The 27,154-nt window shown below is 43.0% G+C and overlaps 2 protein-coding genes across 2 annotated transcripts; one reads left to right on the top strand and one right to left on the bottom strand.

The window, feature by feature from the left end:
• Positions 1–2,732: 2,732 nt before the first annotated feature.
• Positions 2,733–13,018, bottom strand: daw1 (dynein assembly factor with WD repeats 1). Its single transcript, XM_022232291.2, has 11 exons — positions 12,870–13,018; positions 11,504–11,576; positions 11,059–11,203; positions 10,761–10,942; positions 9,913–10,012; positions 8,308–8,415; positions 7,577–7,683; positions 6,790–7,007; positions 6,048–6,124; positions 5,454–5,616; positions 2,733–5,085 (listed from the first exon to the last, which is right to left on the bottom strand). Exons 1-11 carry the CDS (start codon positions 12,907–12,909, stop codon positions 5,051–5,053), a joined length of 1,248 nt encoding a protein of 415 aa, XP_022087983.1. The 5' UTR covers positions 12,910–13,018; the 3' UTR covers positions 2,733–5,050.
• Positions 13,019–13,044: 26 nt separating this feature from the next.
• grtp1 (growth hormone regulated TBC protein 1) lies at positions 13,045–27,153 on the top strand. The gene is made up of 7 exons (XM_022232292.2): positions 13,045–13,137; positions 18,153–18,307; positions 18,994–19,152; positions 19,550–19,771; positions 20,204–20,376; positions 20,548–20,733; positions 21,185–27,153. The coding sequence occupies exons 1-7, from the start codon at positions 13,082–13,084 to the stop codon at positions 21,269–21,271; spliced, it is 1,038 nt and encodes a 345-aa protein (XP_022087984.1). The 5' UTR covers positions 13,045–13,081; the 3' UTR covers positions 21,272–27,153.
• The last annotated feature ends 1 nt before the right edge of the window (position 27,154 follows it).

The raw sequence follows: 27,154 nt of genomic DNA, 5'->3' as shown, positions 1-27,154 counted from the left end.
CCGTGACGGCCTGTAACCCCCCCCCCCGTGCTCCCCACCCGCTCATAAATTAGACAACGAAATATCTTGTGGTAGTCTACCTTTGCTAGTGTCTTACCTTTTACTCCGTAAGAACGAGGTAATTCAGATCCTGACGTACCCCCGCCAGAAAATGTGGTGCACCAAATACCCCCGTAAAACGAATCCAAGTTAATTCTGCCACTGGATCAGGGAGGGAGAGCTGTTGCTACTCCAACTTATTGCTTATTATGAGAGCTCCATGTTGTTGAGACGGCCCCTAGCCCTGCTGATAACAAGCAAGAGGAGGATTTTTTAATCCGTTGATATAGCCGACATGAACAGATAAGGAACCTGAGTTTTATCATTTTGTAAGTACCAAGGCAAACTTAGGAGAGCGAGCAAGTTTACTTCACAGGGTGAATCGTTGGAGCCACTTCTTTGTGGTAAGGTAAACCCACCAATTGGCCACGCGAAATTACCAGAGCAACAGTCCATATTGGTGTATTGAAGGGAATGTGATTCATCGCTGCAAGATGAAGATAAACGTGCCTGGATTCATTCTGTTTTTCTTCCTCCTTGTCTCAAGTAAGTAAAACATTGGTGTAAAAATATTTTGCGAAAAAATGTAAATCATAACTTTTGAAGAGTTGCAATCATCCTCAGATAATGGGCATCATGGAAACCGCACCGAAGAAAAGAGCCGCAATTTCCAGAAATGTTTGTTTCCTTGTTAACAGGTACTGGACATACCACAACAGCTCCAACGGCCAAACCTACCACGGCACCAACAACCAAACCAACAACGACACCAACAACAAACCAACCATGACAACAACAACCAAACCAACCACGGCACCGACAACCAAACCAACCACAGCACCAACTACCAAACCAACTACGGCGCCAACTACCAAGTCAACCACGGCACTGACAACCAAACCAACAACGGCACCGACGACCAAACCAACAACAGCACCAACTACCAAATCAACCACAGCACCAACTACCAAACCAACCCCGGCGCCAACTACCAAGCCAACCACAGTACCCACAACCAAACCAACAACGGCACCCACAACCAAACCGACCACGGCACCCACAACCAAACCAACTACGGCGCCAACTACCAAGCCAACCACGGCACTGACAACCAAACAAACTACGGCACCGACAACCAAGCCAACCACGGCGCCAACTACCAAGCCAACCACGGCGCCAACTGCCAAGCCAACCACGGTACCCCCAACCAAACCAACAACGGCACCCACAACCAAACCAACAACGGCACCGACTACCAAACCAACCACAGCACCAACTACCAGGCCAACCACGGCACCGACTACCAAACCAACCACAGCACCAACTACCAAACCAACCACGGCGCCAACTACCAAACCAACAACGGCACCCACAACCAAACCAACCACAGCACCGACTACCAAACCAACAACAGCACCGACAACCAAACCAACCACGGCACCAACTACCAAACCAACTACGGCGCCAACTACCAAACCAACCATGGCACCAACTACCAAACCAACCACGCCGCCAACTACCAAGCCAACCACGGTACCCACAACCAAACCAACAACGGCACCGACAACCAAACCAACAGCGGCACCGACAACCAAACCGACCACGGCACCAACTACCAAACCAACTACGGCGCCAACTACCAAACCAACCATGGCACCAACTACCAAACCAACTACGGCGCCAACTACCAAGCCAACCACGGCACTGACAACCAAACCAACCACGGCACCGACAACCAAGCCAACTACGGCAGCGACAACCATGCCAACAACGGCACCGACGACCAAGCCAACCACAGCACCAACTACCAAACCAACCACGGCGCCAACTACCAAGCCAACCACGGCACCAACAGCCAAACCAACCTCGGCACCGACAACCAAACCGACTACACCACCAACTACTAAGCCAACCATGGTACCAACGACCACCCAAACGACAGCACCTACGACCTTAACGACCGATTCCACTGCCACCCCGCCCCTTACCCAGGCTAAACCGAATGACACGGGGAAGATTATTGGAATCGTCCTGGGGTCAACTGCCGCTGTCGCTGTTCTGCTCCTGGTGTGCATTTACATTGTCCAACGGAGGAGAGTGAAGAAAGTGGCATACGACAATCTTCCTTAATAAGTTCACGACCTCCTACACATATATAGAAGTACGTGTAATTCCCCAAATGTTCAACGCATATTTTCAAGGAAACTTTTCATATCCCTAACCTGCAAAAATCACTCTTGTATCAACAATTTCCTGCGTTTTTCCATTACTTACATTCTTGTCCTTTCTTGAAGCCTTATTACAGCTTCTGGATAATCTGGAGTCAAAACCCCAATTGACGATGTTTCTTTCTTTTAGTGATTTGCCCCATGCAATTCACTAACGCGCAACTCGCCCGTTGTGATCATTCCTACCTCAGGAATTATGATTTGAAAGTTCATGATTACATGTATTCTGCTGTTGACTTAATGAAGTAAAAGTGCAATTCCAAAAAACACTGCATAAAGTTTACGCAACTAGTGACCCCAATTGGTGAGTTATGCTGTTACTTGTACATGTACTTCTAAATTCACTCAAATATCTTTCAAACCACTCGCTTATCTCCCGAATTTGTAATACAACTCTTTAATTAATGCTCCATTCAAACCAACTCAACTTCCAGACTCTGAACTCACGAGACATAGCCTTCATAGTTAATCATTTCCACACCTTACTTGGTCTTTAATAACGCTCAAATCAAGCATACAGATCACATTTATAAACTCCAGCAATGTCTGACTGAATGAAAAGACGCATCAGTGTACTCTCGTGACAAGCACACGACGATAGAAAAAAGTACAAACTCAAACAGTCTACGCAAGCTATGTCGCATAATTACCGTAAACAGACAAAAATCAAACAATAAATTATTGAAAGCTTAATCTGTATTCTCTCTACAGGACGGACTGTACTATATTTTATACACTGACGGTTCCAATAAGCGGCAGAATTTAAAGAATAAAACGTTGAAATAAAAAATGGACCAAGTGACTGTTGGTCTTGTGTAGTCCTTTCTGTTGGACAGTTTGTAGCCTGCTAAAGCATGTGATTGAGCTGACCTTGTTTAGTGTATTTCTAGGTCATATGCAAATGTTTGCCATGCCAAAGAGATTGTGTACATGTATCTTATGTTGAACGGTGCAAGCACTTTATAAACAAAGTTCCAACCATTATTTCCGTCAGTACTGTATTTCATGTATTAAGGCTGTAAGGCAAACACAAAGGAAGACTAGTAGACTATGAAATGGTGCTTAGGGTTGAGAAATTTATGATTAGAGGGTTATATCAAATCCAGCTGCTGGACATGTTGTGTCCATAGGCAAGCCACTTTACACCAACCAAGAGTATAAATGAAGCCTGCACTGGCTGGGCAGTAAACCGCCATGCTCTGGCATGCTGTCCCAGGAAAGTGAAACATTTGCAATCCTTTCATGTCAAAGAAATTGGTGGTAAACACTAGCACAGTGGCCCGGTGTATTTCACCAATCACCGGATATCACACATTATTGGTAGTAAATTACGCAACATTGATGAGATAGGAAAGTCATACCAAGATGTGAAATGCATATGTTGACAAGGAAGTAATGTTAAGCATCAGAAACTGTTCCAAAAAAAAAAATAATTCAGAGAGACTTTTCAGTGCACTTTCAGCACCGGATTACAATTTCTTCTACATGGCAAACACAATCAAAAGACTTGATTAGAACAACCATGCCGCTTCTTGATAAATCTCAAGATTTCTCAAAGCGCAGTTCATCGAACAACAACACATCTTCTGTTAATACAGCCAACTGTGATATGGAGGGCATTCATTGTGCCCTGACGTCTTACTCATGGAAGGGGAGAAATGAGATATCAATCTCCCTTCAACATCCAGTGGCAGGAATCCAAGCTAACAACAAAATATAATAACACATGTAACAGAAACAGGCTACAAAAGTATCAGTGAAAATTTAATATTGCTTAGATAGAAGGCAATGACACAAAGGCTTGAAGTCAGAAACTTTGGCCATATTCCAGGACAGGTTTTCCCAAGACACATTTCTTGTCAGCTCAAGCCTGCATAGTTCTGACGGGCAAAGACCTCGGCCTCGGTCTAGACATGAGATTTGGAATCAGATGCAGCTTCAAATGCGGTAAAACGCCAAATTTCGACAGGTTGCACAAATTTGGAGGAAAACTGTTCACTTTTCGCTGAGGCTAGTTATCTTACCTTTTGTTTCCCTCCTCAATAAGGCAAATGGTGTGATTTGTTTTCGTGAGTGTTCCCTTGCAGGAAATTTCTGTTCAGTTTGGTGTGGTCACGACACTTTTCCACCTCTAGTCAGCAGAGGATGCCCTCCACAAAAATGAGAGTGATCATTTCACTTCAGGTTGCTACTAGGGATTAAACATTATTCTTCAATGAAACCGTTCAGAGCACCATTTCAAAACTTGTGCCTACGAATAGCAAAAAAGAATATAGGACGCGTTAAAACTCCGGGCAGCATTAAATCAAGTTATTGCCAGCAAATTTGGTTCCAACAATTTACAAGAGAGATATTGTGCGAAAGGTGGATTTCAGAACCATGTTACATGGCTAACTCTCTTTACAAGGAGAGGGGTTAAGGGCAACAGGAATACAGTTGTACATAAATGACTACTTGAGCACCAGTTTTTCTTCTTGAATTCTCCGCTTGTTGACGACAATACTGCATATGTCAAATCTTGACGGCAAAAACAAATGATGCCAAAAAAGAGGACGGCAAAAAAGGGAAAAACTGCAGATTCAAGTGCATTCTCAAGAGTTTGGCCTGTTCTCTTTCAGTGTTGCTTTCTTTTCCAATAAAACCACCAGGAAAAAAATTGAACATCAGTGTACGTTAAAGGATTCATAAAATGTACATATAAGGCCAGGGAATAGTAGCGCAGTTGCCAATCTGCTCAACAAACTTTGGTGATCTTGTCGAGAAAAGTTGACCAGTTTTTCTCTTCATCGCCAGATACGACAGGTGTTGTCTTTACTCCCTAAAAGGGAAAAAAAACCACAGATTCGTCAATACTACAAACTTAATACAGAGACTATCATTCCACAGAGTCCTACTACTTCAGATTTTCAAGTTTTAACAGAATGCGCACAAAATTTTCAGCTGATAGCCCACAAAGCATCTTCATGTTAGAGGAATGCATGTGAGCACTGATGCATAGCAAATGGCACTAGCTAGCACAATGGTGTCAATCTTGAGACAGGCTCCAAATTACTTGGCTGCGGCCAGGGATTACACACATCTACAGGAAATGCACAAAGCCACCAGCTGATGGCTTCCATAGCCATGTACATTATTTTAAGCCGCAGCCGAGTAATTCTGACAGGGCTTCACCCCAATTGCACTCACCTGTAATGATGATGCTGCCCTCGTAGTTGAAAGCACAGCTGAATATCTCATCAGTGTGGCCCTCCAGGACCTGCAGGCACTTGCCCGTGAAGGGGTCCCACAGCCGCGCCGTCTTGTCTGAGCTGGCTGTCAGGATCTTGCTGCCTTGCGGGTTGAACGTGATCTGGCGAACGAAAAGAACGTCAAGTCCATACACTCATAACAGTGCTTTCTAAATGTGGCACAGTTCGCAGTGGGCAAAACCTTGGATTAAAATCTGACAGCTAGTCAAATCTACAGGTCCCTCTCCCCAAAGCTGTCATTTTTGGGGCTCCATATGACAAGTAACTTTTGCCAGTGGCACCACTGGGCTACCCTGAACATGGACGAGATTTTAAGGCTTTGAAACTAACGACAGACACAGCAAACAAAACACACTACCCCCGCAAACCGTTTTTTTCTTGACATTTGCCAACTGTCTGAGATTTGAAAAGTTGGGGGTTGGTCCGGCTAGCTGCCACCCAGCACCATGGGGGCACTCTGCAAAGCGGAAGGCACTGGCAACTGTTTCTTCTCTACACAGCGCCCTCTTCGGGTTGGGTACACATTGATTACCTTTGAGATCTCCCCATCGTGCCCTTCCAGTTTGGCGACACAGTTGTGAGAGACAGCGTTGTAGACTCTGGCAGTGCCTAGAGGGGACAGAAAAGATCAAAACAATGACCAAAACAATGATTAAAAACTGTGCCAAAACGCTCTTCCCCAGTTAACATCAGAGGCTTACCCAAGCAAGTATTTCGACCAGCGGCAGTTCGTATCTGCCACTACAGATTTCCATGAGGAACAATTAGTTCATTCCTGAGATTCTACTCCAGGAATGATGTTTTATCAGTCAAAAGACAGTGTCTTGCACTGCAGTGATTTAAACATACAAAATGTGTTTTTGGAGATATTTTAAAATAGTTTGATGAAGTAAGTTCCAGCATGCAGCCCTACTGAATGTTAACTGATATTGAGGCTACGTGATCACCCAATAATTAACAAAAACTCTGAAGTCTAATCGAAAGTAACACTTTTTTGCTAAGGTATTCCTGTTTTGTTGACAACAATAGTGATGAGAAATAGTTTCTTCTTTTGGAGCTTAACAGAGGTAGTCAAATGGCGAACAGCCTTTCTTAGACCTTTATCAAGATGCTGCAACATTTGTCTAGTTCCCTTTCGACTCAATTGGCAATAGTATTACAACTTCGGGTACTGATAAAAAGGGAACAGACTATTTTTCCTACCAGCCTCGCTTTGGTTACATTGCTTTGAATGGTAAAAAACAAGATGGCTGAACCATGATAGAGGTTTTTACCGTCAGCTGAGGCAGAGGCAATGTACTGGCCAGTGAAATCAAATACGACGTCCAGAATCTCGTCCTCATGGCCGCGCAACGTGCCCACGCACTTGCCGCTGCAGGAGTCCCAGATCTTACAGGTCTTGTCCATGGAGCCTGTGACGATCAGCGAGCAGTCGTAGTTGAACTGGGCCGAGCTGATCTCTCCCCGGTGGCCAATCAGCGTGTGGACACGTCTGAAAGAGGTGTGGAAGGTTAAGGGCATTGGAACAATTGAACAGGATCTCTCAGGGCCAGATTCGAGGAGGCGTCTTGGTTAGCACAGACAACTGCAGCTCAACAAAAAAGAACCTAGTAACCGGCCACATTGGAACGCCCTATGTCAATTGCTGCTGACTAGTTCTCTACCAAAACTAGTTGAGCAACATTTTGTTTAGCAAAACTTGGTCATTAGCCAGAAAGGCATATTGTGGGTCATTCTATAAATTTGGGGTCCAAAAGTGTGACATTTTTGGTGTCCCTGTTGCACGTGACCTGTGGGAGTTACCGTGGAAATCTTACTGAAATTGACTTGAAGCTGTATTCATTTGTTGGGCAGGTATTTTGCATTACTTAATCACTCTTACAAATTAGAGAGTGTGCTCCAAACTTGCAAAGGTCTTTGTCAGATGTGACAGGGACACGAAAAAAATTGGACCCCAAATTTATAGAATGGTCCTTGTCTGCATGGCTCTTTTCTTGTATTATGCCATAAAGCAAAACTGACGACAAAGACAAGCCAACATGCGACGTATAGTGGTCTCACCTCCCGGAGTGGACGTCCCATACGGACACTGTATGGTCAAAGGAGCCTGTGATGATTCTGTCTCCCGTTGTATTGAAGGACAGGGAAATGATTTCAGCAGAGTGGCCCTGAAAAAGAACCAAAACATTATTTTTTAACGTGCGATGAAAATTGGAAGAAATGCTTCAGGGAATTTCCAGAGTGGTTTTGAAAATATATAAAAACAGTCTTCAATATCTTCGGTATTTTTATTCTTCATTTTGGATTCTTACTCACACTGTCGTTATTGGCAAGCACTATTTATCATTCAGTAAAACATACCACAGAAAGACCCCTTTTTAAAAAACATGGAATGGAGAGTGTGAACACTCATAACAATAGCATGTCTTCCGGGAGCCAGACCAAGATGGCTCAAAGCAGCTAAGGTCAAGCAAACCTGACCTCGGAACTAGACTAGTCTGGTGCACATGAGCGACAAGAGCACATGGGCCGTCTCCGATCGTGGGCCTGAAGCGTTTAAATTACATTGGATTACTGTAATTTTTGGCTTTCTTACATCTTATTTGATGTTCTGTGGCACCATTAGACTGATTACTGCGCTTACAGCTTCAAAGTCAGCTAGTTAAAAAAACAGTTGAAGCCTGAGACGGAGCCGAAGTTGAGTATTGGAAAACGCTCTTGGTATCAGCCATTCCGTGCGTATCTAGGTTCTTGTATCAAGCTGAACACCAGACTGCAACCTTGCTACTCACAGCTAGCGTTGATATCTCCTCCCCCGACTCGATGTCCCAAAGCTTAGCCGTGGTGTCCATGCTACCCGTGGCTAATATGGTGCTCTGTGGGTTGAAGGCTAGGCACACCTGTCAGGAGCAAGGCTATTCAATTTGAAAGCAATTGAAGCAATAACACTCACACACAAATGGGAAGTGGATTTACCTCGGCCCAATTTCAAAGCACTGCTTAGCAGTTAGCACGGAAAAAATGTGCTTACTGCAGCAGAAAAGAATGAATTTGCTTCAGCATTACTGCAAAGCTTGAATGAGCTAGCAGTTGAGCAAGAATTGAGATTACTGTTGCAACATCGGCAAGTTTAACCCTCCTATGGTTTTACAGCACAAATGTGCACAGATGCCCACAGTCACTGGTGAGCATGTAGTTTCTATATGGAACTCAAACATGCACAGGTTCAGTGTGTACACAGTAGGTTGTCAGCACAAAATGACCCAGGGTCTTTTGTGCAGTCCTCTTCACTGCATTTGGTTTACTGCACAATTATGCACATGAAACAGTGAAGCACAGTTGTTGGGCAGCACAAAAGTGCAATCTGATATTCCTGTGAGGGACAGTTGGTGCAGTGCACAACACAACACGGCTGTGCTTCTTTGAGGTGTTCACCAAATGACCCAAAGAGTGACTTCAGCATAGGAGGGTTAACCACTTCGGACCGGGGCATTTTTCAACGTTGAGGATGCTGGGCCGGCAAGACTATCATTTTTTCCGTTTTCAAAATCCTTCAACAATTCATCATTCCATTGAACAGTCGTTCATAGCCGCACAGAGTAATCTTCAGGCACTACTCTAAGTTGACAGGTGACCTTCATTGACTCCCGAATATTTCAGCCAGGCCTACAGCCTTGTAAACAGAGCCCAGATTGTGTGGTGTTATACAACTGTCTTTTGTTCACAAACCTGGCTCAGTGCACTGCTGACCTCTTTTCAATAGGGGCCAGATTAGCATGCAGCGGTGCTGTGTGGCTCATCGCTGCGGTGGTGGAGAGCTTTTGTCCCCGGTGGTAATCCGCTTGCTCTAAATACCCCAAACCCTAGTATACGGTTTCAAAATAACGCTGGATTTTCACCACTTTTGAGAGTGAAAAATGCCGGTCATGCCCAGCAGCCTGGTCTTTTGTTCGGAGTACGGTCTTTTGTTACAGGGCCCTGTGTCCTTTGTCCGAGTTCGGAGACCCCGGCCACACATATAAACCATACAGCTCCGATTTCGGAGTCCCTGGCTGGTAGTGGTTAAGCAAATCTTTCCTCCCGGGTAAAGCATTCTGCTAATCAGCCTCCATGAAACAAGACCAAGATTCAGTAGAAAATCAACTGTTGAACAATGCTAGAAATTGGGCCGTGATGGCTGATGGCTCACATAGGAACTTGTATTATTTCTTTTTTCGGTACCCACACGATTTGGACACCACCTGTCACTGTCACTCTGGGTCTAAGTTTCCAATTATTATAACACACTGTTCATTTTAACAGCCCCCATGGTCTTGTTCCACCTGACTGGCTACATGTAGGTCATACCAAAACACATGCAAAAGAATACCATAGATTATCTGTGGACGTGTACTTACAATTTCCGCTGTATGCCCTCTGAATATATGATAGCACTTTCCTGTCTCTGAGCTCCACAGCTTGCAAGTTTTGTCAAAGGAACCCGTCGCAATTTTATCCCTAAAAAAGAAAAACAATTACCAAAAACAGCTTGCTGATAGTACGTTAGGCCACCACACAAGAGCAAAGATTGTGCCAGTCATTCAGTTTCAGTAACTGAAAATTTTGTCTTCTCTAGGCCTCCCAGATCCAGTTAAAAAGGAGGCTGTAAAAGATGTTATAAAGCGAGAGGCCGCTGTTACGACCAACAGACTTCTCCTCCATTCATCACAGCCATATTTTTGCCTACCAGTGGACCACGGCTGGTCATCAAAAACTTGCAAGAAGCTATCAAAAGACCAAATAATAAATATTACAACTCTCAAAAGAACTTAATGAAAATGCGGTCTTCTTTGATAGTGACAGAGAGAGTGTTCATTTCGAGGTGAAACCTGACATCAATCAGGGGCGATTGTTTTCCCTCAGTGAATAGTAGGCAATATGAAAGAGGTCTCTACAGGTCTTAATGTTGGACAAGTCACTTGTAATTCAGATGAAATGCGGATATTCTAAGCTGCAAATGACTTTGTAGAGAGATATTTTGTGAATGGGGAAGCAGTTTGAAGCAAGAAAAGGGGAAATGATCAAATCCAAGGAAAAGTCACACACATGAATAAAAGTGTGAAGTCTGTTCTATTGGTCTTCCCAAGCAGTACAAAGAAATTAGATCAAAATGTAAATCTTACAAATAATTATATTTGACAGAAGAAAAAAATGACAAATTTCACTGGTCAGTTTGCACCCGTTCTGATTGACACTCCAAGCTTACCCATAAGGGTTGTTGAACGCTATGGCGTACACCACGTTCCTGTGCCCTTCCAGCGTGTGGAGCTCCTCTCCGGAGGCTGTGTCCCAGACTTTGCAGGTCCGGTCGTAGCTGCCCGTGATGAAGCTGGAGCCCGACTTGTTGAAGGCCACGTTGGTCAGGGGGAGAATATGCGCACGCAATGCCTGTCAACAGGGGGGAGACGCACAATTCTTTAACCAGTTCTTTAACTATGACAGTGACACTGTAAACGGCAACAGTGACAACATCTGTGCCAAACTGGGTGGTCTCGCCCGCTCACCTTGAAGAGGTAAAACTTGTGGTCATCATTCAAGCCAATCTTCTCCTGAAGTCGCTGTATGAGCTGTCTGACCTGGGGCGTGCGATTGGGTGTGACCAGGGGTTCCTTTCTGACAATTTCGTCTAGGATAGCATCCACGTCACTCCTGCACACAGGGAAACCAAGAGGAGTTACAAATTCCCCCACAGTGCTTGTTTAACTGAGACAGATTTCAACCACTACCGATGCTGTAGTCAAGTCCATCGTTCATCCTTCCAAGTCCGTCATCAGTCATCTGGTCTTCATGTCACACATTATTCAAATGAACAGTGGCAAAAGCATTCACCTTTCACCCAACTGTTCCTGATTGGTCTCGTGAACAGACTTGTGACTGGACTTGTAAAGGGACTTTCGATGGACTAGAATACAACACTGGCATCTTGGGGGAGGGGCCATCTGGACTTACTCTAGCTTCAGGTCTAGCAGGTCGATGGACTTTGTCTTGAGAGTGTTGGACTGCTCATATTCCAAGATAATCCCTGCAAATCACAAAAAGATTTTTTTAACAGGAAATGATGGATTCAGGCATTAAACCTAACCTTGCAAGGATGCTCAGCTAGAAACCCTGCCAGACACATTGCAAACTCCAACTCAAATGCTTTGCACAGCAAGGATAGCTTTGGGGTGTTCACAAGTGATTCTTTGTGCAGAAACTGATCACTGGCTCCACGTAAGAAAAGGTTTTAAAAGTGCACTGGTATTCATACGACAAGTAACAAAATATTACACTTTTCGGGCTACTAGAACCGGACCTTTAGGTCTATGCCATTACCAAAAAATGCAGACAATGTTGAAATACTTGTCTTCAAATATTTTATTTCATTTTCAAGAAACTGTGCTGACATAATAACGTTTATGCGGTTCATGTTGATACTGTCAGCTTGTTACCGTGGTAACTGTGTCATCAGCTTTACATCATGCCATCTTAAACAAATATCAATCGATGAAATGGTGAGCACATTCACAAAAGCTCCAGAATCCAGCCCAAGGCAACGATCACTATTTCATACAACAGGCAACACTAACACCTGTTACCAAGTCTCATTGATTTTTATGGTGCATGTAAGTCAGGCGTAAGTAGCAAACTTAGGATCCTGGAGACTATCCGCCCCGAGTTGAAGTGTACCCTCACCAGTGAAAGGGAGACAGACTGGTACAAAGTTTTCCAACTGGGTTTTCGCATGCATTCGGTGTGCACACAGAGACCATACATTCCAGATTAAATCTGTTGCATGTACTCAGTGTACCCTGTGTCAAACACGAATAAACTTGCAGTGGGCATGGCGAGTTAGTACCAAAGAACTTTCGATTTCATTTAAAAACATGCCCTCTTTTGTTCCTTATCAGAGTAGATAGGTCTACCGTCACAGACGTTAACTCAAAGAGAAACATCCGAGACTGGTGAGTCATTGATTTGACATCAGAAATGTCAGACACTTATAATCAAAATGTTTGTACGTACGGTAGGCCCCTAACAGTAACAACATGCCTAATCATGGTCAAAGCAAATAAGTGTGTTCAAAGACTGCTAATACAAAGTCGGTTTAGCTCCTTCGTCTGTGTCTGGTGACAGGCAAAACACCCTAGCATGCCTCGCCCACCAAAAAAACATGATGGCGAATTGGCGATGACTTGACATGCTTGTCTTGCAAAAGTTAAACGGTTAGCCTACTTTACCATATTTACTGGGTTAGTAACAACATACAAAACACAACTTCACAAGTCGTTTTTTCTGCAGTCCCAGCTAGCTGTGAACAGTTCGCCCAACTTACCCGGGGGATAGTATCTAAGTAGAAACCGTTTGAGCCTCATAATCACGGCACCTTCTTCGACCCAGGTAGACGAAAGAAATCGTGCTTGACAACGCAGCAGACTATATGTAGTATCGGCGCTTTAGAACGCGTGCAGCCAGCTAACAAGCTAGTGGCGGAATTTTGTGCATGTAGGGCGCCGCCAACGGCGAAACAATCTGGCAACCATCAAGATGGCGGCCACCGGTGGAGTCACGACAGGCGGAGACGGCGACAAAGATTTTCGGAGGTAGGCGTTACCCGTCCCGGAAACTTTGTTCGCTCTTGTGGGTTGGCCGTTCTTGGACGGAGGATTTTTGTTTTCAAGTTTTATTGGTCTGAAATGCAACAATTCAAATTAATCATTGCGAAATTACTCCGTCAGCCTGTGCGGTTTGTGCCAACTTCCGTCAAGCCAGCCGACGTATCCCTAGCCCTGAGCCCAGGCTGTACATGCAGGCCTAACGTTACGACCGTATAATGTCAGCGTTGGAAACTATAGCGGTCCACACAGTCCTGATAATTTGCGCGATACTGTTGATCGTGTTGGCGTACATATCAATCGTACTTAGAGCTAACCAGTTAAAAAAGAGTCCCATATTCAGCGGACATGCACTCGCCTGCTGACTAGACATGACTGACAGTCAAATTTACCTCACTTTGATTTTCATCGTTATTATAAGACAATTTTAGGCCTAGGCTGGTGATAAGTCTAAAAAGTCTACTATTATGATGGTGTAGGCCCTAGCCTGGCTCTGTTTAGGGAAAACTGAAATTGAAGAAAAGTTAGCCCTACTAGCATGACAAAGGTTGTATTTTTATAACTTGGTGGTGTTTGTTAAACTCAAGAATGGTACTGGTACAGTGGTAGGCTTATTGGCCACATTTGGAACTTGGAAAAAGTTCCATATACGAACAACGCTTGATGCCCCTGTGCACAAACCTGTGAAACTGTCTGAAAAACCTACATGTAAGTGTGGAAAAAGTTCTATGTGCACTGTACAGATGCCATTTGACTACCTGTGCCTACGAATTTGGTCTGAAAAACCCTAGGTGTTTTCCAAGTAGGCCTAAACGACTTGGTATTTTCCTTCCCAAATTGAACTTTTCTGGACATGTTTTTGCTTTCTCACACTGACAGCTAATTATAGGTCACTGTAGGAATAATTACTGGCGTCCCTGTGGAACTCTTGCCCCAAGTGTTTTCTAAGTAAATGCTTCAGAATTTTCCGAGCTAAATTTCACTTTTTAGAACATCTTATCACCTTCTGATGGCTGTTATAACATTTTAATTTATAAATGTTTTCCGTATGTAGAACTCTTTCCAGAGCTTGTTTTAAATTCCATCCCCCATCAAAATTTTGTGGACTGTTAGTGCTAACCTTGAGTATATATTATCTGTTGAATTCTCGCATTGTGTTTACAAATCCATACTGTTCTGATCAAATGCATTTGTTTGGCACGACAAATCAATAATGTGGCAACAGCTGTTCATAGCCACGAATAGCCTAGTTTGATCTGGAAAAATATGTTTGACAATTGTGTTTGGCTTATTTTCTCCTTTTATGTTTATTTTGTTGGAGATATTGTTTTGTTTGCTTTTGGCAAAGGTAGATGTGTTAAAAAGCCACATTTTGAGTGTCAAAATGAGAGATTTAGTTGAAAAAAGAGACAAAAAAGTGGCATTTTATCTTTATTCAGTCAAAAGTAAGAAACAAATTGCAATTTATGAAAAATGAAAGTGGAAAAAATTTCAAAGAGGATCAGATTTAAAACAAGTTTTCCTTGAAGTAGCTGGCTTCTTTTTCTTTCATGTCGCTTACGATTACAAATTGACAAACACCACAAAAAATCTCATAAAAGCAGTGTTGGATTTCCTCATCCCATCCCCCATTGTCCCTAAATAACAGGCATTCCAAAGCTTAATCGATTGTGAAACAGCTTCCACAGAAAGTGGGAGGAATTACTTTGAAGGTTTCACTGAAATGGAAGAACCTTCCACTGTTTTATTTTTATGGTAACAAAACTCTTATTTCCTCAAATTACTTACGAGGCGTGGACAGTTATTGACCATTTAGGAAGCTGGGAGATTCCAGAATATTAAAGAGTGACACGTTTAATCTCGACTCTCCCTCACTAGTAATATGCTATTTTTGTTTATCCTTTGATTTTTTTTTGGGGGGGGGGTGGTTTTAACCCTAACAGTACCGGGCGTTGTTTGGCTTGGAGTACTCAGTACTACAAAATATTAAGTAACACTCTGAGCCTGAAGGACCTTGCGCTACAAATTACTATTTCTGGCTAGGTTTATTTCGTTGTTACTCGTACAGAGAACAATGAAACCATGCATTCATAGTGCCACAGCACGGTATGGTACATTGTCTACTCTATTGTATTTTATGGCTTCAGAGAATAATAATGTCATGTCCTCTTACAAGCGACAGGGCTGAGTACTACATTTTAGTACTAAGTAGTACTTTGTAGCATTCCGGACTGTTAGGGTTAAAAGGCTTAAATTACCCGCCCACAGAGTTGTTTGCATAATGCATGATGCATGATACATGTATATGCTGAGCTCGGGCAAATTTGGAATACATGTACGTGTTTATTTCCTTTTGTCGGTGTCTACTTTTGTCCACTTCAATAACTTCTCTTCGAAATATCCAGTTTCAGAAAACAAATCAGCAATTGAAAAAGTGAGGTCTATTTTTCACCAACAAGTGTGCCCAACTCTGACATCTACCTTTGCCAACATCACATACATGTACAGTGTACATACTCGCAACCATGTGCAAGTTGGGACTCATCAAAAAGACAGTTATTCTTCAAACAGGCTATTCTCTCATCTGGGCCTGGAGCCAATACTGTGTTAATAAATCTGTTGTAGGGCTTTATACCGAATATTACTGGTATATATGTTATGACTGAGATTTATGGGAATAGATTTCTAATCAGGACCAGATAATCGTTTGGTCTCCCCTCCTCCAGAGTCCTGAAATTCAGTGAGGTAGATCACCGCCCAAAGGTGTTTTTTTGTTTTTGCTTTTGCAAGAATATGGTATTTACCGGATAATCAAATATTCAGTCATTCAGATTGACTGTTTTGTAATCTGTTGACAATGCCGGCTGATGCCAGTTACATGCACATGCAAAGATGTACACGTACAGTACACAGATTTGTTCAGAGTACGTTTATACATGTGGCGAGTCATTCGGCCTGGTTTGCTCGCATAAATTATGTATTGGCACAGGTGTATGCTTCACATAATGAATTCAACTCATGCCCACATGTTATGAAATAAAACAGTACCCTGAGCATGTACACTTTATTACAGGTGCAGAATACTGACATTTAAATAACAAAGAAAGCCTAGCTGCATGTCGATTGTACATGCATGTACATGTAAGTACAATGTCGAGCTTCCAACGTGGTATACTCGGGTTGCGGTTGAAAATTCAACCTTGCCGTATTACTTTACCTTACTTCCTGCTGTGCACGGAGAGATTCGAATCATGATGACGCTGCTCTCTACTTGAAGTGGTTGCAGTTTCGTTGCTAAACCTTTGTGTTAGGGCTGTGCCGAATATCCAAATAACCGAATGTTTGATCGATTTTCAAATTATATATAACAGGTTTGCCCTTACCCAACGTATATTAATATTAATAAACACTGTATGCTCAGTGCTTGTCCGAGAGCTTGCGATACATCTTGAAAATTGAAGATTTTCAAATATTTGAGTATTATTATTTTGAGTTTGAATATTCGAATGCAAAATTCATAAAAAGGAAGGGAAAATTTTCTTTGTTTTAAATGAGAAAAATGGCACCATGGAGGCTTGTTTCAAGCACATTCAAATGAAAAGTGTCAGAAACCTTACAATGATTTAAAAAGTAAATTATCAATCAGACAATTTCAAAGGAATAGAAATTTTCTACAGGGCATCTCTTAAATCTTGCTAAATCGTTACTGGAGATACTCCTAGATGTGAGAAGCTATTACACTGATCATAATGTACAATTGTGTGTGTTATTGCAACTGATTTTGTATATGGTTTGTTCATCAACAATCTGCTTGTCAGTACGACTGAATATCTGGATATTCGATCAAATTGAAGATCGAATATTCGAAAAGTTAATTATTCAAATTGACTCAGCCCCACTTTGTGGGTTTTTTGTCAGTCTCACTTGAGGAAGTTGTACTGTTGTTCCACCTTTGGATATTCTGGACTCTTCCTTTTTTGTGGAGAACGTTACATGTTGTATTTCAGCATGTTTCATCCATGTTGTTTTCTTAGCAGCCATAATTTTGTTGTTATTATAGGCAGAGTGTAATTTTCTGTTGGCAGAGATCATGCTGTTCATTTCTGTTGATATTTTGTGGTTTTGTGGTTAATAAGGTCAGTGACTCGTGAAAATAGGGTTCAGGGTTCGAATTCTGCTGTTGGCAGTCGGACCTTTCTCCACCTAGGAGTTTAGCTCTGTACTGTTAATAAGCCACGGAACAGCCTACTGTGGACTGGCATCCCATTGGGGCGAGGGAGAACAGAGTAGAAATGTTAGGGTTCAGGGTTCGAATTCTGCTGTTGGCAGTCGGACCTTTCTCCACCTAGGAGTTTAGCTCTGTACTGTTAATAAGCCACGGAACAGCCTACTGTGGACTGGCATCCCATTGGGGCGAGGGAGAACAGAGTAGAAATGTTAGGGTTCAGGGTTCGAATTCTGCTGTTGGAAGTCGGACCTTTCTCCACCTAGGAGTTTAGCTCTGTACTGTTAATAAGCCACGGAACAGCCTACTGTGGACTGGCATCCCATTGGGGCAAGGGAGAACAGAGTAGAAATGTTAGGGTTCAGGGTTCGAATTCTGCTGTTGGAAGTCGGACCTTTCTTCACCTAGGAGTTTAGCTCTGTACTGTTAATAAGCCACGGAACAGCCTACTGTGGACTGGCATCCCATTGGGGCGAGGGAGAACAGAGTAGAAATGTTCTCACTCGGTTCAGATGAACACTGGCCTGGGGAGGTGAATTGGCTCAGAAGACACTGTACTCTCCCACCCCTGTCCATTCCCAGACCAAAAAAAACCCACAGCCACATGTAGATTTTGCTATGAAGACATCACCAATTCCAAATCAACCCACCCCAATGTTTTGGAGACTTTAGCTACAACTGGAGACCTTTTTTGGCACAGCACAGAACTGTTTCAAAAGTAACTATTTTATTGACTTAGGGGATTTGGGTTTTGTCTTTTTTTCTCCCATTTCTGTAGTGAAATTGATGCCTATGGCTTCCAGAGACCGGATGACTTTGACTATGACACCTACGAGCAGTTTATGTCGCAGTACCTCAGTGTCTTGGCTCGGCGGGCGGGCAAATGGAGCAAGTTCATGGACGGAAAGAAAAAGGTCAAAAAGTCAGCCAAAGGTAGGGGCAATGAGAGGTGTACATTTGGTTCAAGCCCTATGGATAGAGGGCCAACTCGGCAGGTTCTTTGCACAAATCCTTCCCCCAGCTGACAAAAGTGACACATGCATTGGTGCTGAACACCTGTCTGGTCGGTCAGTTGGACAGTTGGACAGTCAGTCGAGGGCTAGCAGCCCTCCACCACTAGTGGATGCTTTTCAAATCAAACAACACTGAATGTCATCTCACCGTGGTTGCCGCTGTTCTTGGGAGTGCCTTTCGCTGGCATGCAGTCTTTGCCGAAAAGAATACTTTGGGCAGTGAAAAAGTGATAAATGCTTGTATGTCACATCCTGCACCCCTTCCGGCCCTCCCCCCCCACATTGCGACACCCCTGGGCACATTACATAGACTCTGTACAGAAACAGGAGACAGCCCTGTTTAACCTCTGCCAAAGTTTGGGGCACATCGCCTGATTCATATCCCTAGCATGGAAATACATGTGACGAGTTTTCACTTGAATGTGCACAAAATCAGCATTATCTGTACATGGGCGCCCGGCAGCTTTTGCAGGACTGAGGGAGGTAGGCCACAGCCTCTGTCCCACAATGGGATTGACTTAAAGAGGATTTTGGAACACTCTTTGCAAGAATGTCCAAACTTGAGGTAAATGTGATGAGGTATCCTTGTATTTTTCACCTTCACAGTTAAAAGATATATCCGGAAGGGCATTTCCAACGAATACCGGGGAGTAGTGTGGATGTACATCAGTGGAGCTGAGAAGATGAAAGCAGGGAATCCTGGCTTGTACCAGAGGCTGCTGGAGGGTCCCAAGGATCAAGAGCTGATGGAGGTCATCAAAACTGGTGAGTTGTCAGGCAATGAGAATGTTTGCCTGGAACTCTTCTTCTGAGGAATCAACCGAAATCAGCCAAGTGCTATCTATATTGAGTTTAATGTTGCAGTGAACTAGTTATATTTCTGCTGAGATATGATTAATACCATGATCAGCTAGGTATTTCTTTAACAATACTGTAACCAACTCGTTATTTCTACTTTATGATGTATCGAGCCAATGGTTTGAGCTTTCTGTGTAAGCATGTTGTAGAGATTTCAGATGAATGTCGTAACAAGCCTGGGATTTCTGTTAGTCAAATAACGGACAACTTGTTTTTATCAAATGACTTGTTTACTGTGTATGGAGCACACCTTTGCAAAACATTTCCCCGAAATCATGTTGCCCCCAAAATTGTTGAATTTCAGATCTTCACCGAACATTCCCCGAGAACATCCACTTCTGCAATGACTCAACGGTCAGCAAGAGAGCCTCACTGCAGAACGTGCTGGTGGCCTTCTCCCACCACCACCGGGCGGACGGCTACTGCCAGGGCCTGAACTTCATTGTCGCCCTGATGCTCCTGATTGTCAGGGACGAGGAGAGCTGCTTCTTCCTCCTGGAGACGCTTGTCAAGAGAATCTTGCCAGGTGGGCTAGAGAGCTTGAGTCACTGATCACCGGCTGTCTTGATCAGAGGCACTCCTCCTTTGATTGAAAAGAGCCATGGTGATGGGGCATGTGGGGGGGGTGACTGAAATGGGGTCCAGAGTCTGCACTAGGACCGTAATCTAACCTGTCACAAGTCCCAATCACAAGTCAAACCATCTCGAGGCAAGTCACCAGCTGTTCCAGTAAACTGTGGCTAAAAGCTTTCCATTGCCACTGTTGATCCTGCAGCTCTCAACTGAATGCAAGTCCGGACTCATGATAGTACTTTTGGCGGATTCGACTACAGCTCTGCTCTGACCAGACTCAATCAATCCACACCAGGGGCCCTCTTTTGAGGGCGGCCAACGCCAGTTTTTCTAGCCGGGCGCATCAACCTCTTTTTCCTTTTTTTTTTCCCTGTCTTGTTTTCAGCCTACTACACCCGGCAGATGAACGGTCTGAAGATTGACCAGGAGGTGCTGGGAGAGCTGGTCAAGCAGAAGCTGCCCGAGGTCAGCCGGCGGATCGAGGCGGAATCGGTGCCCTGGTCCATCCCCACCACCAAGTGGTTCATCTGTCTCTTCCTGGACGTCCTGCCCATCGAGGTCAGTTGGAGAGGCATACTTCAACACAGATTCAAAAATTCGTTGTAGTTTGAGGTCTATGCCAGTTTTTTCACCTTCTACAAAAAGAAAAATTTAAACAAAGTGCGACATCGGTGTGTTACAGGTCTATTGCAAAACTTGTTTTGGGTGCTTTGTCTTTTTAATCGACAGACTGTCTTGCGGATCTGGGACTGCCTCTTCTACGAGGGCTCCAAGATTCTCTTTCGGGTCTGCCTGAGCCTAATCAAGCAGAACCAGGACCTCATCCTGGGGGCCAGCAGCTTTCCCACGCTGATAGAGGCCTTCAAGAAGGTCACGCTGCACTCCAGGAACACCGATTGTCACACCTTCATGCAGGTGAGGCTTGCCGGGTGTCCCAACTTCAGACCAAGGCCCGACTGCAGGCCATGGCTCAAGTTGGACACTTTTTTTCTCATTCCAGATGAGGGCCAAGTCCTGCATGGACTGTGCACATTGTCAACAGTGGTCCAATTGTAGCCCAGGCCCAATTTCAGATGTGGGCCACACTGGGCCCATTTTGTAACCAAGATCCAATCTCAGACAGTGACCCAACTTAAGTGCCGAGCAGTGTCATTGTTAATCTGAAAAATTAATCAATCTGCAAATCCACAAGTATTAAATATGTCGATGGAAAACCTGTCTTTGGTTTTTTTCCCACCAGATTCTATTTCATACAAGAATCGTACTTGGCTGTAGGAAGAGATTTCGTCACTAATGCAATTCCGATAGCTGAATGGGTTTTGTATTGCTCTTGACATTTGTACACCTGAAATTCATTTCCTCGTAGAACGTGTTTCTTGACTCTCAGCCCCTGGGTAGGGCCACCATTGAGAGGCTGCGGAACGACTGCAAAATGGCAGAGACCAAGGAGTAACCGCAGGGACGGGCTTGTGATTACAGAGCCAGTCTCCACATCAACTCATGCGGAGGCTGCATCCGGAAGTCCTGGCTACGGCCGTTGCCAGCACACGTGTCTATGCGAAGTTGTCATAGCCGCTACCCAGATGCCGTCCATAGACACGCCTGTTTAATGCGAGCCACTGGTAAGGGCTTCCAGATGTAACGATAACTTGTCCTACATCACCGGCGAGGGAATCCTTAGAGTTCATGCGTCCATGCTTTTCTTTTGTTTCAACACCCTGAAAAATATACCTACAGGTGAAATTAACGAGGTATAACAACAGGGTCTTCATTATGGAGAATTCAGATTATGTTGATGTGAATTAACGAATTCCGTGTACCAGATTTAATTCAAATTTAACTTGCAAAAGGCTTATAAGTCACAAGCTGTTCAAATGAACTGCAACAAAAGCATTCCTTTGTCATTGTTTACGTTGTGACTTGTGACTGGTGAATGTCTCAACAACACTAGTGCCTGATAAGTGTATAATGCCATTAGCTATTCCCAGGACACCTGAAAATTGCCTAACATCATGGCAGCTCATGAACCTGGCTCCCTACTCTACAGTGCATAATGATGTTATGCATACAGCTGTGGGTTACCAGTAATTCCTCAAATCTGAGTAGGTTGGTGCCAGACAATCAACCAGACTAAATGTGCACTCGGTCAGAATTAGTCAAACTGCGGTTAAGATAAGATAAGATAAACTTTATTAAAGTCCAAAACTGGAAAATTACATTGCTCATTTAAGCAAACAATTTCACAAAATGTAAACAAAAATAAGATAATTTCCAACCCAGTTTAAAAAAGAACGCCCCAAAAATGAAAACCTAAAAATTAAATTTTAACAAAATTAGAAACTAAATAATCGTACAAAAAAAACATGCACACAACATAAGCACTTCTTATTTCTTAAGTACTTGTTACCAGAAAACAGTCCATCAGATAAAAACGATCTTTTAAACTTCTCATTGAAACACTTTATGGCCCTTCCTGAAAAAAAGAAGGATATCGGTTTGTGTGTGCAGCCAGTGAGCTCCGTCTACTGCTGCCTGGAGTAAGCATAGTCTTTGATATGAGCTTGCCCTGAATTGCTGGTAAACGTTTGGGATCATTTGGCCTGCTGGGCATTAGTCCAAAGAAGAAAAGACTTGTACCTAATATACATAGCCAGGATTTTCACCTCCAGTAAGTGGTTGCCCTAGGATGTCAGCTTTGCATTATACCAAATGTGTAAATAGTGGGCTCAAATCAGATTTGAAGAATTATATGTTTACTTGTATTTCAAGAATTATTCATATGAAACTTGTATGGCTTTAAGCTTTAACCTAGTAAGCTTATAATTTCTTGGTGGTTTTCTGAGAAATTCTAAAAAAAAAAAATTCTGAAATCTTGTTGGATAAATTTGATGTTGACCTTAACTTAGAGGGTGGAGCTTGGCATGACGGTTGTTGGGGTGAGATTCACAACTTGAGTCCAGAAGTTTGGGGGTTGGAATCCAACTACAAACCACGGGTCCTGGTGACCGAGTATTAAGCCATTTCAACCCCGCTTGCCTCTCTACCCAGGAGTATAAATGGGTACCGTCATTACATGTAATAGGGGACTGGCATCCTGTTCCGGTGGGGAATAGAAATATTCTTGGTCATTTTGTACCAAGGAGATGGGAGACAAACCCTGGCCTGATGAAACAAATTGGCTTGAACCAGACTAGATTTTAGACCTAAACCCTGCCTTCACCTGTCACTTTTCCTCGGAATCGTCTCAAATTTGCAGGTCTGACACTGTGCACATGTATTCCTCATACAAAGAGCGAGTTCGACTGTGTTTTGTGTCATTTGTGAAGTCCCAAATCCCTCCTGATCAAGGCGTTAGTTTAGAAGACCCTGTGAAGTAGGCCTTGAGTGTTTATGAACCATGAAGCAACAGACCAAATATTGACCGAATTCTTCAAGTTATGCTCACTGATATTTGTTGTGAGATGTGTAAAACTACCACACAGTACTACTCTACGTTGGGAATGACTATTGGGTTGGGAGTTTCAAACCAGAGACGTTATCCTTGTGTTATGGTCAAACAACAAAAAACTCATTTACAATCGGAAGAGACGTAAAAGCTCTCAACAGATTACCGTTTTCATTCCAGAGTTTTAAATGTGTATGTTTAGACTACACCGTAGTCCTTAGTTTAGGCGGAAAAGTTGTTCTTTTTTATGCTTCGGTCTGAAGAAAACTTATTGTGCAATTGCGAATGTGTGTACCCTATCTAACCTACTCGACATTAAAGTTCACATAACAGTATTTTATGGGTTTAATGCTACAAAGCTGCACGTTGTTAAGTTTGTTTATTGGCAAAGTCTTAATTTGATGAAGATTGCTTTTTGTAGTCTGGTAGTTATGAATTTATATGTCTGATGATGTAGAGTAGAGCTTTAGCATCGTAAAACAGGTCAGAACAAATAATTGTTAAACAATGGTCACATTCTTAATGATGTCACAAATTATGTAAGGTGAACATGTGGTGATTTCCTAAACAAAAAGTAGAGATTTTGTCGACTTACTTAAATTTTGTAGGACCCTAGACTTGTTTGGAAAAACACTCTAAGATGGGGAATGATCTCAGAATCCATGACAACACTTGACTTCCATCAAGTGTTGTCACGGATTTTGAGATAATTATTTGCCAAAAGTCTGTTAAGTAGAGGTGTATTAATTTGAAACAAAAAGGTTTGTAGAGCAGCTAGGAAATATTGATTAGTACTAATTTTTGACTCGTGACAATGAGCCAAGAGCCACACGAAAAACATCCTTGTCAACTGTAATCATGAGCCAATTTCATGGAACGGTCGAGTACAGTAGTTGACCAGGGCCGTGTCCGAAACGGGCTTCTGGAGCTACGGCTATGGCTGTTGTTCGCATGCTCCCACGTACTTGCAATGGGCACCTCGAGGATCTAGCTTGTAGCCCTAGCCACAGGATGCGGCCCAAGCACGGAAAAACTTGCTAAGCGATATCAGGTTACAGGCCAAACCGCCAAGCCATGAGCATTGCTTGCGACTAGGTGTCAGAAGAATTTTGCTTAGTACATGAAAATCTGGCTTATCAAATTTATGCTTTTAAGCACCTCTGTCCTCTCCAGTATATCAGAATACAGGCTCTCACACTAGGCAGTCCTGGCCAAAGTACTCGCACCATTAAGATCCAGCCACGTTTATGTAAAAGGAAGAGAAATGTTACGGTACCATGATATTTTCCACAGTACTGGTGATTCCTATTTTGGCCCGGAAATTTTAAGAAACGTAATTTTTGTACTTTTGTAAAAAAAAATATGTAAATACTGTACTACTGTTGGACACAAAGCATATATTTATTTTCAAAAAGATGTTATGAGCCCAAAAATTGGGAATAATTGCTCTATTGCCAGAACAGTAAATATTCTAAGTTTACCCAGCGGCACCTCAGCGAATTTTCATCTGCTTGTATTATTGTTCGTATTTCATTGCTGCGTAGGTTGCGACACGAGGGTCACCATGAATGAAACAAACTGTCAAGGTGTATGTGCGCAGTGCATACCGACAGTTGGTATGCAGTAGCCGCACATTCTACCGTGCGCATAATGATCAGCCATTTTGTTTCCAAAATCTGAAGCTGGTGTTACTCTAGCAGCTCTGCGTTAGTTGCATAAACAGCGCCCTCTCATGATACTAGCAAGCAGATTTAAGACAAAACATCCAGTGCATAAAAAAAAAAAATCAGTGTTTTGTGTGCTTGCAAAATTATCATTCCGTACGATCGTTCTGTATAAGCCAACATAACATTTTTGATTGAAGGACCATTTCAGGCAAGGTTGTCCTTGCATTTCAACGTGAATCAAATGTGCCTGCCACTGGCTCAGTTATGTCAAGAGGGGGCGCTCTGTAATGGAAGGGCGAAAATGAAACAACACTTTGGGTGATGCTTGCCACAATATGAATTGAAAAAAACATAATCCAAATGCCATTAATAAACTGCAGTTTAATAGCCGAGGCTTTTACAGCAAAATGCCAATATTCTGAACGTGTATTTACATGTATTATTTAATAAAATGTGCGATATGAATGCCAGTGAAGCTCAGGTTGATAACGCATTAGACCCCCCTCCGGATTCTGGTCAGGGGCTGGCGCCAAAAGTCGTGTGGTGACACAGCTTTTGTATTTTTGCTCTCACATTTTTCCCTTGAAATCATATACTTAGTACATGTGCTTGTACGTAACACTGAAATAGACAGGCTCCCTCACTATTTACTGTTTAAAAACGTTTTCAGCTTATAGATGTACACGGGACATAAGACCACCTCGTTTGTGTGATTCACTAATGTGAATGTATGATATAGAAATGGCATTCTGAAAGAGTGCCCGATTAAATGTATGGGGGCCAAGAAGTACCCCATATAGAAATGGCATTCTGAAAGAGTGCCCGATTGAATGTATGGGGGCCAAGAAGTACCCCATATAGAAATGGCATTCTGAAAGAGTGCCCGATTGAATGTATGGGGGCCAAGAAGTACCCCATATAGAAATGGCATTCTGAAAGAGTGCCCGATTAAATGTATGGGGGCCAAGAAGTACCCCATATAGAAATGGCATTCTGAAAGAGTGCCCGATTGAATGTATGGGGGCCAAGAAGTACCCCATATAGAAATGGCATTCTGAAAGAGTGCCCGATTGAATGTATGGGGGCCAAGAAGTACCCCATATAGAAATGGCATTCTGAAAGAGTGCCCGATTAAATGTATGGGGGCCAAGAAGTACCCCATATAGAAATGGCATTCTGAAAGAGTGCCCGATTGAATGTATGGGGGCCAAGAAGTACCCCATATAGAAATGGCATTCTGAAAGAGTGCCCGATTAAATGTATGGGGGCCAAGAAGTACCCCATATAGAAATGGCATTCTGAAAGAGTGCCCGATTAAATGTATGGGGGCCAAGAAGTACCCCATATAGAAATGGCATTCTGAAAGAGTGCCCGATTAAATGTATGGGGGCCAAGAAGTACCCCATATAGAAATGGCATTCTGAAAGAGTGCCCGATTGAATGTATGGGGGCCAAGAAGTACCCCTTTTACTCAACCGTACCTCATTTAAAACACGTTCAAATTATGCAGGAGCGGGATTCAAGCAAGTTTGGCAGCCTTTGGACAACGTATTATACCAATTAAAAAACTTTTTTAGTTTGCTGCCAAGCAGGTCTACGGCAACACACATGCTGACCAGAAACCGGAGACTTTGGGGGGGGGGCCTTAAAGTGACCCTTTTTCACTTTACAGTAAAACACACTTCAAGGCTACAAATTTGGGCCTTGAAATTAAATAGCCTTTCAAAATGGTTCTTTTGGAACAGGCAAAATGTTTGGAACAGGCAAAATGAATTTAAAAAGATAAACAGTGCCTCCTGAATACTGACCTCGCATGCGCACACTCAAGTCAGCTTGTCCGAATTCCCTTAATTCCTATTTAGTACCAATGCCACGTAATTGTGGCGATGAAGGTGGCGCATAATCCGGGTGTCTATTATAATGTATTACCAGCATGTTTCTTATGGTAACCTTTTGCTTTAAAAGCATCATTTATTAACAGTGACGGGTACTCAGATCAGTTGGATTTTGGGGAGTGAAAGTTTATAGTCTTGAATTTGTGTGTTCTTTTTTTTTCCATCTAAATTAAATTTTGCATATTGTGTTTGTTCAATTGACAGAAAAAAAATTTGGCCCTTTAAAGTTGACATAAAATTGTTTAGTGACCTTGATAAATTTAAATTTTAGTTTCCGAATTTTATTACACTCCAAAATTCCAATAAATGCAGCAAAATTCCAAGCACAC

Source organism: Acanthaster planci, linkage group LG14 (assembly GCF_054643075.1).
Source record: "Acanthaster planci isolate LZ-2023a linkage group LG14, COTS_SCS, whole genome shotgun sequence".
NCBI lineage: Eukaryota > Metazoa > Echinodermata > Asteroidea > Valvatida > Acanthasteridae > Acanthaster > Acanthaster planci.
This window is presented reverse-complemented; position numbering and strand designations above follow the sequence as displayed.

Bases quoted from the DNA above. Each gene is read 5' to 3' on its own strand.
- daw1 (XM_022232291.2), bottom strand. From the start codon at position 12,909: ATGAGGCTCAAACGGTTTCTACTTAGATACTATCCCCCGG. The intron at 11,204-11,503 runs GTAAGTCCAGAT...CCCTGTGTGCAG, and splicing joins CTGCTAGACCTGAAGCTAGA to GAGTGACGTGGATGCTATCC. The intron at 10,013-10,760 runs GTAAGCTTGGAG...TTTCTTTTTTAG, and splicing joins GCGTTCAACAACCCTTATGG to GGATAAAATTGCGACGGGTT.
- grtp1 (XM_022232292.2), top strand. From the start codon at position 13,082: ATGGCGGCCACCGGTGGAGTCACGACAGGCGGAGACGGCGACAAAGAT. The intron at 19,153-19,549 runs GTGAGTTGTCAG...GTTGAATTTCAG, and splicing joins GATGGAGGTCATCAAAACTG to ATCTTCACCGAACATTCCCC. The intron at 20,377-20,547 runs GTCAGTTGGAGA...TTTAATCGACAG, and splicing joins TGGACGTCCTGCCCATCGAG to ACTGTCTTGCGGATCTGGGA.